At 37.0% G+C, this 11483-nt stretch overlaps 1 protein-coding gene across 1 annotated transcript in view; it reads left to right on the top strand.

Annotated features, from left to right (window-relative positions):
• The first annotated feature begins 1368 nt into the window (after positions 1–1368).
• Positions 1369–11483, top strand: part of scinlb (scinderin like b) — a 94012-nt gene continuing 83897 nt past the window's right edge. The window contains exons 1-2 of the mRNA XM_062022268.1: positions 1369–1535; positions 10919–11106. Of these exons, the coding sequence (XP_061878252.1) occupies positions 10926–11106 (181 nt within the window). The 5' untranslated portion in view covers positions 1369–1535; positions 10919–10925. The remainder of the gene's footprint in view (positions 1536–10918; positions 11107–11483) is intronic.

Raw genomic sequence — 11483 nt, 5'->3', positions numbered from 1 at the left:
ATGTTTTATATCTTCATTTCTTTTATTTCTTTGTCATCTTAATAAATATCTATCTTTAATTTCTTATGCTGGTTGACAATAATAAAAGGCATTTCTTTTAAACGTAACATATTCTCTTTATTATTAACATTTTCATACAATCAATCAATGTTTATTTATATAGCCCTAAATCACAAGTGTCTCAAAGGGCTGTACAAGCCACAACGACATCCTCGGTACAGAGCCCACATACGGGCAAGGAAAACTCACCCCAGTGGGACGTCAATGTGAATGACTATGAGAAACCTTGGAGAGGACCGCATATGTGGGTAACCCCCCCCCTCTAGGGGAGACCGAAAGCAATGGATGTCGAGTGGGTCTGACATAATATTGTGAAAGTCCAACACATCAGCGAAAGTCCAGTCCATGGTGGGGCCAGCAGGAACCATCCCGAGCGGAGACGGGTCAGCAGCGTAGAGATGTCCCCATCCGATGAACAGGCTTGCGGTCCACCCCGGAGCAGAGTAGAAAAGAAAAAAAAGGAAACAGCAGATCAACTGGTCTAAAAAGGATACAGAAAAATTATAGACAGTAATGTCAAACTGCAGAAGAACAGAAACAATGATCATCGTATAAAAAAGGCAATGATACAAAAGAGAATGGATTTGTAATCCTGTGTTGGTTTTACATAAAAGTTTCAATGTCACTAGTCAATATCACAGTCACTTCCTATTGCGCTTTGAACCAAGATCTGTTAAGCTTTCCTACGCTTTGAGTCAAGCTTTGCTGAGCTTTGTCACACTTTGATACGCTCTCGGCGCTTTATTCCATTCTTGACAGAGCGCAGAATTTTTTTAAACCGTTTAAAATTTCTTGGTGAACTTGCCGCATGTCACTACAAGCTTTCCCACGATCCATTAGGACCCTCACGCTTTAATCAGGCTTTGTTACGCTATAACGCCGCTTTGCATGCCGCTTTAAAGCGCCGTCAAAGCGCCGTTGGTGTGAACCTAGCATTAGTGTGAGGTAAATCCTTCACATTCATTTATCGGCCTTCTGTGAAAATCAGTTTGACAGTATTTTTTTTACAGAAATTTGTGCTCTCGTTGCTGTGCGACTACAAAATATATATTTAAAAAAACAAACAAAGCAGGAAGTTAAAAGAGAGTTTCGCGTCTTTTCCTGGTAGCTTACTTTTTAAAAGGTAAAAAAAAAAAAGACATGTCTGCGTTCACAGCCAAAGCAAACAAGACGGCATGCATAATATTTCAACTGAACTTTGCCCCTCCCTGTTTGAACACGCTAGTATCCTGAACACAACCGGAAGTGTGCCGCCATTAAAGTGTGCCAGGTTATCAGAAGAAAAGCCCATAAAAACTAAGAGACATCTGGACCTTTCTTGTTGCTGCTCTCCGCCAATCAGCGCATGGGATTGTGACAGAGGTCCCGCCCCCTTCTCCTCCTCCTTCTTCTTGCTCCCCTCCGAGGACTTGAGTGTCACTCCCACATCTGCAGCTTCCACGGACACTTCTTCTCCACTCATCTCTGCAAATCACGTAAGTGTCGTCACTTTGTCCCCGCGTTAGAAACATCATGCACGAGAGAAGTTCGCGCATAATTCATTTTGGTCGACCATTGCGAAATATTTTGGAAAAGAAAACAACTTTGCTTTTTTGCTGCTGCTTCAACAGTCAATGAGCGGATTAAAGAAGCTTTAACGCACCAGAGCGTCGTTACGTAACTAAAAAAATGTCTAGTAAAAAGTCGAATGGTGCGTGGAAATGCAAAGCATTTGGAACATCGATTGTGCAATGTTTTGGATTATTAACACAGCTTCACTTAGTAACAATGTAGCCCATTAATGCAACATGTATTATTATCATTTAGTAACAATGTAGTCAATTAATGCAAAATGTATTATTATATTATTTAGTTACAATGTAGTCCATTAATGCAGAATGTATTATTATATTATCACTTAGTAGCAATGTAGTCCATTAATGCAAAATGTATAATTATATTATCATTTAGTAACATTGTAGTCCATGACTGTAGAATGTATTATATTATCACTTAGTAACATTGTAGTCCATTATTGCAGAATGTATTATTATATTATCACTTAGTAGTCCATGACTGCAGAATGCATTATTATATTATCACTTAGTAACATTGTAGTCCATTAATGCAAAATGTATTATTATATTATCATTTAGTAACAATGTAGTCCAATAATGCAGAATGTATTATTATATTATCACTTAGTAGTCCATGACTGCAGAATGTATTATTATATTATCACTTAGTAACAATGTAGTGCATGACTGCAGAATGTATTATTATATTATCACTGAGTAACAATGTAGTCCATTAATGCAGAATGTATTATTATATTATCACTTAGTAGTCCATGACTGCAGAATGTATTATTATATTATCACTTAGTAACATTGTAGTCCATTAATGCAAAATGTATTATTATATTATCATTTAGTAACAATGTAGTCCATTAATGCAAAATGTATAATTATATTATCATTTAGTAACATTGTAGTCCATGACTGTAGAATGTATTATTATATTATAAATAAATAAATGATAAATGGGTTATACTTGTATAGCGCTTTTCTACCTTCAAGGTACTCAAAGCGCTTTGACAGTATTTCCACATTCACCCATTCACACACACATTCACACACTGATGGCGGGAGCTGCCATGCAAGGCGCTAACCAGCAGCCATCAGGAGCAAGGGTGAAGTGTCTTGCCCAAGGACACAACGGACATGACTAGGATGGTAGAAGGTGGGAATCGAACTAGGAACCCTCCGATTGCTGGCATGGTCACTCTACCAACTTCGCCACGCCGTCCCATATTATCACTTAGTAACAATGTAGTCCATTAATGCAGAATGTATTATTATATTATCACTTAGTAACAATGTAGTCCATTAATGCAGAATATATTATTATATTATCACTTAGTAACAATGTAGTCCATTAATGCAGAATGTATTATTATATTATCACTTAGTAACAATGTAGTCCATTAATGCAGAATGTATTGTTATATTATCACTTAGTAGCAATGTAGTCCATTAATGCAAAATGTATAATTATATTATCATTTAGTAACATTGTAGTCCATGACTGTAGAATGTATAATTATATAATCACTTAGTAACATTGTAGCCCATTAATGCAAAATGTATTATTATATTATCATTTAGTAGTCCATGACTGCAGAATGTATTATTATATTATCACTTAGTAACATTGTAGTCCATTAATGCAAAATGTATTATTATATTATCATTTAGTAACAAAGTAGTCCATTAATGCAGAATGTATAATTATATTATCATTTAGTAACATTGTAGTCCATGACTGCAGAATGTATAATTATATTATCACTTAGTAGTCCATGACTGGCCATTAATGCAGAATGTATTATTATATTATCACTTAGCAACAATGTAGTCTATGACTTGCCATTAGAGATGTCCGATAATGGCTTTTTTGCCGATATTCCGATATTGTCCAACTCTTAATTACCGATTCCGATATAAACCGATATCGATATATACAGTCGTGGAATTAACACATTATTATGCCTAATTTTGTTGTAATGCCCCGCTGGATGCATTAAACAATGTAACAAGGTTTTCCAAAATAAATCAACTCAAGTTATGGTAAAAAATGCCAACATGGCACTGCCATATTTATTATTGAAGTCACAAAGTGCATCAGGAGGCCACGGGGAAGACCCAGGACACGTTGGGAAGACTATGTCTCCCGGCTGGCCTGGGAACGCCTCGGGATCCCCCAGGAGGAAGTGGCTGGGGAGAGGGAAGTCTGGGCTTCCCTGCTTAAGCTGCTGCCCCCGCGACCCGACCTCAGATAAGCGGAAGAAGATGGATGGATGGATGGAAAGTGCATTATTTTTTTTAACATGCCTCAAAACAGCAGCTTGGAATTTGGGACATGCTCTTGCTGAGACAGCATGAGGACGTTGAGGTGGGCGGGGTTGGAGGTGGGTAGGAGGTAGCGGGGGTGTATATTGTAGCGTCCTGGAAGAGTTAGTGCTGCAAGGGGTTCTGGGTATTTGTTCTGTTGTGTTTATGTTGTGTTACGGTGCGGATGTTGTCCCGAAATGTGTTTGTCATTCTCGTTTGGTGTGGGTTCACAGTGTGGCGCACATTTGTAACAGTGTTAAAGTTGTTTATACGGCTACCCTCAGTGTGACCTGTATGGCTGTTGACCAAGTATGCCTTGCATTCACTTGTGTGCGTGAAAAGCCACAGATATTATTTGATTGGGCCAGCACGCAAAGGCAGTGCCTTTGAGGCACGCCCCCAATATTGTTGTCTGGGTGGAAATCGTGAGAAATTTGGGAGAATGGTTGCCCCGGGAGATTTTTGGGAGGGGCATTGAAATTCGGGAGTCTCTTGGGAAAATCGGGAGGGTTGGCAAGAATGACTGGGAGACGCGACTGCTCTGTACTTCTCCCTACGTCCGTGTACCACTCCGTACAGCGGCGTTTTAAAAAGTCATAAATTGTACTTTTTGAAACCGATACCGATAATTTCCGATATTACATTTTAAAGCATTTATTGGCCCGATAATATCGGCAGTCCGATATTATCGGACATCTCTAGTCGCCATTAATGCAGAATGTATTATTATATTATCACTTAATAGCATTGTAGTCCATGACTCGCCATTATTGCAGAATGTATTATCATATTATCACTGAGTAGCATTGTAGTCCATTACTGCAGAATGTATTGATCAGCCTGTTCCTGCAAACCATTGAAACCTGAGCTGTGCAAAAAAAAAAAAACAGTAAAAACTTGCTATTAGTGCAGACCTGGGTAAAATAAGGCCACATGCGGTCCATTAAGATTTTCAATCCGGCCCGCCGGACGTTCTACATAATTTTTTTTTTTAGACCATTAACATTAAAACTGTAGCCGCCATTATGATGTGCCGTGCTGTTTTTAAATGACCGTAAGTCTTGAACTATAGAAAGAACTTCACTGGTTGAAATCTGCACTTTTGAGTGTTACACGAGTTATTACGGTAATCTACGTCACCGCAGCTCAAACGAGGAACAATGCAGAGTGGACGGGGTTTGTTTTCAGAGCAGCTAGCCCCAAACGCGTGTGTCAGGAACAGATGCGGAAGCAAATTTTTACAACAAATTTCTGCATAAAAGTGATAATATATCACAGTGTTTTTCAACCACTGTGTCGTGTCACACTAGTGTGCCGTGAGATACAGTCTGGTGTGCCGTGGGAGATTATTTAATTTCACCTAATTGGGTTACAAATATTTTTTGCAAACCAGTAATTATAGTTTGCAAATGATGTGTTGTTGTTGAGTGTCGGTGCTGTCTAGAGCTCGGCAGAGTAACCGTGCAATACTCTTCCATATCCAGTGTTTCCCATAAACTGCCAAGATACCTGTGGCGGTGGGGGCGTGGCTATGGGCGTGGTCACCATGACATCATCGAGTAATTTGCATAATTTACTACAATGATATGATTTTCTCTAAAAAGGCTCAAAAAATGTATACTTACTAATTAATAATAACAGTTTTGTTTTAAACGTCCATCCATTTTACAATATAATTACAACACTTTATGTACGTATTTATATACAGGTTTGAACAATAAGTTATTCACTGAAATATATTATTAATTGTGGTTCTTACAAAAAATATATCTTATAAAATATAAAAGCTAAAATGTCTCTTAAAGCTCTGCCCCTTTAATTAGTGCATACTAAATAATTTAACTTTAGCCTACTACTACAACCCTATTATTTACCAGCAACATAAAGTGAAACAGAGGCAGAGGTGTCCTGCCACAGTCAGTAACAAATAAACAGAAAACAGTAGTGGTCAAATACAAATAAGGCAACAAGAGAATTATCCTACACTTCTCTTTTGTAAAGTAAATCTGAACAGCCTACATGGGCATCTACATCAACTATGTGATTTGCCTAAGGAGCTGGACAGGACAAAAAAAAATTAAAAAAAAATAAAATAATTTTATTTGTGGCGGACGTAATTCTTTCGTGGCGGGCCGCCACAAATAAATGAATGTGTGGGAAACACTGATATCAGTGGGTGGCAGCCGGTAGCTAATTGCTTTGTAGATGTCGGAAACAGCGGGAGGCAGCGTGCAGGTAAAAAGGTATCTAATGCATAAACCAAAAATAAACAAAAGGTGAGTGCCCCTAAGAAAAGGCATTGAAGCTTAGGGAATGCTATGCAGAACGAAACTAAAACTGAACTAGCTCCAAAGTAAACAAAAACAGAATGCTGGACGACAGCAAAGACTTACTGTGGGGCAAAGACGGCATCCACAATGTACATCCGAAAATTACATGACAATGTCCCCACAAAGAAAGATAAAAACAACTGAAATATTCTTGATTGCTAAAACAAAGTAGATGCGGGAAATATCGCTCAAAGGAAGACATGAAACTGATACAGGAGAATACCAAAAAGGGAGGAAATGCCACCAAAATAGGAGCGCAAGACAAGAACTAAAACACTACACACAGGAAAACAGCAAAAAAGTCTAAATAAGTCACGGCGTGATGTGACAGGTGGTGACAGTACACCTCAGTGTTTCCCACACATTAATTTTTTTGTGGCGGCCCGCCACGAAAGAATTACGTCCGCCACAAATAAAAAATTTTAAAAAAAAACTTCTTTTTTTTTTGCCCTGTCCAGCTTCTCAGGCAAATCATATAGTTGATGTAGATGCCCATATAGGCTGTTCAGATTTACTTTACAAAAGAGAAGTGTAGGATACTTCTCTTGTTGCCTTATTTGTATTTGACCACTACTGTTTTCTGTTTATTTGTTACTGACTGTGGCAGGACACCTCTGCCTCTGTTTCACTTTATGTTGCTGGTAAATAATATGGTTGTAGTAGTAGGCTAAAGTTAAATTATTTAGTATGCACTAATTAAAGGGGCAGAACTTTAAGAGACATTTTAGCTTTTATATTTTATAAGATATATTTTTTGTAAGAACCACAATTAATAAATATATTTCAGTGAATAACTTATTGTTCAAATCTGTATATAAATATGTACTTAAAGTGTTGTAATTATATTGTAAAATGGATGGATGGACGTTTAAAACAAAACTGTTATTATTAATTAGTAAGTATAAATTTTTTGAGCCTATTTAGAGAAAATCCTATCATTGTAGTAAATTATGCAAATTACTCGATGATGTCATGGTGACCACGCCCACAACCACGCCCATAGCCACGCCCCCACCGCCACAGGTATCTTGGCAGTTTATGGGAAACACTGCACCTACTTTGAGACAAGAGCTATAGTGATGCATGCTTGGTTATGGTTTAAAGTCATATCCAACAATTGCGACAACGCCTTTTTACTGTCAATTGAATTTCGTTTTTTAACTATTTCTGCTGGTGGTGTGCCTCCGCATTTTTTCAACGCAAAAAATGTGCCTTGGCTCAAAAAAGGTTGAAAAACACTGATATTTCATATTGCAGGTGTTTATTATTACCCTTTGCATTCATACGTTGCTGTTTGTTACATTTTTGTTGTGTTTTGCTTGATTGTAAAAGATGTCTATGGAGGAGCTGGTCTGAGAAGTAAAATATGTTCCTATCTTTTTAATATTCAGTGTTTTATTGTTTATAGTTAATATTGTAAATCCCACTTTCTTTATTGTAATGTACATTATGGGTGTCCCATTCAGTAAAAAACTCCGGAACTCGTTTTTTTGAGGTGGTCTGTCATAACTTTTTTAGAATTCTATCGGACATTGTGACATTTGGTATTAGTGTTCCTGAAAAAAAGGGACCCAAACACACATACTGTACAGCAGATTTTTACAGCTAAATGTGTATATAGAATTTATACACACATACACATTGGCCCCCCCCAGACCCTTTTTTTCTCTCAATGTGGCCCCCGAGTCAAAATATTTGCCCAGCTCTGTATTAGGGGTTAATTTAAGTGCAGTTTGGACTGTTTGAAGTGTAAATGCATTGATTTGTCACATGTTGACCTCCAGCAATAATCGCACTGCCGGGTTATAATTTAGAATCTGACTGTTGAGTAATGGGAGAAAACCAGTAGTAATCGTATTTTTTCTTACTCATCTTTGGTGGTCCAGGAGAGCACAGCTGAGTGGTGAAGAGCGACACCACTGACTTTCTCTCCCAGTAAAATTCAGCGATAGTGATACTTTGTGCAGATACACCTAATGCAGGGATGTCAAACTCGTTTTCATTGAGGGCCACATCGCAGTTATGGTTGCCCTCAGAGGGCCGCTTTTACCAAAGGGTAATATATGAATATACATGTGTTTGTATAATACATTAACTATATACTTTTTTACATAAGCTGCAAAAAAATATACATATATTTTACTTTAAAAACTGGCAGCTCAGTCACCAGAATTTTACAGTAAAAGCAGTGTTTTTTTTACAGCATATATAAAAAAAATTAAATAAATGGAATGGAGAAACAATACTACTGTTTTAGCGGTAAAATTCAAGCAACTGAGCTGCCACTTTGTTTGTTTTTACCGTAAAATCTTGTTGCTTTAATGTTTGTTTTTGTTTGTTTTTTAATGTTTTAGTGTATTACTGTATATGGAAAAAAACAGTACTTAAATCTCAAAAAGTCAGGATTTTTCTGTCAAAAAAAAGTGTCAAAAAATCTGGATTTTTTTCTGTGTCAAAAAGTCGGGATTTTTTCTAAGTGTCAAAAAATCGGGATTTTTTCGGTCAAAAATCTGGATTTTTTCTACGTGTCAAAAAGTCGGGATTTTTTCTAAATGTCAAAAAAATCGGGATTTTTTCGGTCAAAAATCTGGATTTTTTCTATGTGTCAAAAAGTCTGGATTTTTTCTGTCAAAAGTTGGTATTCTTTTTAAGTGTCAAAAAGTCGGGAGTCCGCAGAATTTAACTGTAAAATCTATTGTCGATTTTACAGTCTATAATTTAATTGATCATTTGTTTTGCAATCATAAATCAAGCAGATATTTAACAGTATTTATCTCTATTTTAACAAAAAATATTTTTGGAATACATGATAATATAATATTTTGATAGTATTGAATTTTAGAAGATATGCAATTGCATGCAGTACATGAATTGTCATGTCAAAAGGGAAAGAACAAATATATTTAGTACGAAAAGATAAAATTTTTTATCAATGCATATTATTTCCAGGCTTTCGCGGGCCATATAAAATAATGTGGTGGGCCAGTTGTGTATTTTAAATAACATATCTCCTAACATAAAGAATACCAGACAGTTATTTATTCATTTCAAGTTGAGGTATTGGCGTGAATAACAAGATAGCCAATTCTGATTCGTTAGAAAAAGCAGGACAAAATCATACAAAGTACATGAAAATGAGGTTTCAAACCTTAAAAAAGGAAATAAGTAAAATAATAAAAGTGCTAAAAAGAATTAATTCAAAAGAAGTACGACTACAGTCCAACATTGACACATTGACACACTTTCCTGATCATGTTAATGATACACATGATCTCAAATAACTTAAGATTAGAGAATTGATATTATGGCATAAATATCTGGTACTGATATTTCAATATTGATCCGCACGTCACTACAGTTGAGTTTATTTGCAGTAATAATATACAAAAGTACTATGTTTTTTCTGTGTTGGACTCATGCAGCAGCACTTATAAAATGAGTGTGCATCATTTGCCATTATGAAAAAAATGGAAAGCTCTCTCGGTTAAAAGCATTCATGCTTTGTGTATGTTTATTACAGAAATGTGTGTGAGAATATTTTTTCCCACAATAAAATACTTTTGCAAGGACAATGGATTGATAGGAAAACAATTTTTTTGTAAATTGTTGTTAAAGCTTTTTGTAGAATATATAAAAAAGGGTTAACCAGGTGGTTATTTAAAGGGTTATTTATTTCTTGACTGTAGACGACCATCATGTTTCCCACCTTATATCCTTCGTACAACTTGTTTAATGGGCAAGAGGCAGTGAGAAATGACCAACTTCATGCTTGAAAAGGGACCCTTGATGATTTCAATCTACATTTAAAACCTATATGTAGTGGATATGCCTACATTTTGCTCCACGGTCGCTATTATAATCATTTTTTGGGGGTCGTTCGCAGATCACAAATTAACCCCACCCTCTCCAAAAGCAAATTAATTTAACTTTTAATAATGTACACTGTTTAAATATATATCTTCAAGTCGTCACTATAATTGTTTTTCAGAAACGGACAAAAATAAATGTCAAAAAACATTACAGGAATAAGTCAAAAAATGAGAATTTTGTGCCAAAGTCCATTCATGTCAAATATGAAAATAATATGTCATATAAACTCGTTACATGATATGTCAAGCCTTTATTCTTTTTTTTTTTTTGATGATCATGGCTTGCAGTTTTTTTCATTTAACATTTTCTGAGATTTTAAATTTGTGGTTTTCCTAATCTGTAAGCCATAATCATCAAAATGATATCAAAAGAAGGCTTCAAATATCTTGAGTGGCCTGTTATGAGCCCATGTCATATATTAGTTTCACCTTGTAAATGTAATTGCTGGAATAAACGAATCCTTGCACAATGTTCACCTGTACATAGATTCACCCGGAACTACATTGAATAGGATAGACCAGGGGTCCCCAAACTTTTTGACCCAGGGGCCGCATTGTTGTTTTAATTATGTACATTTTTTCACATAGAATAGATGTTACTAACAAAGATCCTAGATTACAGGTGTCAAACTCACTCTGTGACGAAAACTCGACTTGTGTGTGTTTGTGTATCAAATATGAAGTGTTGCGTCCACGTGGGACACGACACCACTTTGTCCCTGCGGTGGATCTACAAGTGGGCTGCATGGCATGAAGGATGAAACCCTTCTTTGTTCTGCTCCCTCAGAGTCATCATGGTGTCCCACAAGGAGTTTGCGGGTGCGGGCAAGCAGCCGGGCTTGCAGGTGTGGCGTATCGAGAACCTGGACCTGAAGGCCGTGCCCAAGGCCCTGCACAGCAACTTCTACACCGGCGACGCTTACTTGCTGCTCTTTACCACCGCCGCACCCTCCTACAACATCCACATGTGGCTGGGTGAGACTCCTTTCTTTGCTGAAACAGAAGCTGCATGTTTTCATCGTCTTGCTGCGCTATGAAATTTTGTGGCTCATCTTAGCGGAAGAAACACAACAGGAAGTTGATTAGGAAACGATCAACACACAAAGCTTTTTTTCTTTCCAACATTGCCACATGTTTTGAGTTGGGGCCACTTCCTGTTCCGTTTGTAGCCATGCATGAACAATGAAATGAATGTTTATTACTCCTTATTTACTGCTATTAAACGTCAGAAGCAGACGGGTTGTACGGTATACCGGTACTAGTATAGTTTGCGATACTAATGAATCATATTCGGTACTATATCGCCCCTAAAAAGTACCGGTCCCCAACTCCCCTCGGCCCCCCGTCGTCGT

This window comes from Entelurus aequoreus, linkage group LG16 (genome assembly GCF_033978785.1).
Source record: "Entelurus aequoreus isolate RoL-2023_Sb linkage group LG16, RoL_Eaeq_v1.1, whole genome shotgun sequence".
Taxonomy (NCBI): Eukaryota; Metazoa; Chordata; class Actinopteri; order Syngnathiformes; family Syngnathidae; genus Entelurus; species Entelurus aequoreus.
This window is presented reverse-complemented; position numbering and strand designations above follow the sequence as displayed.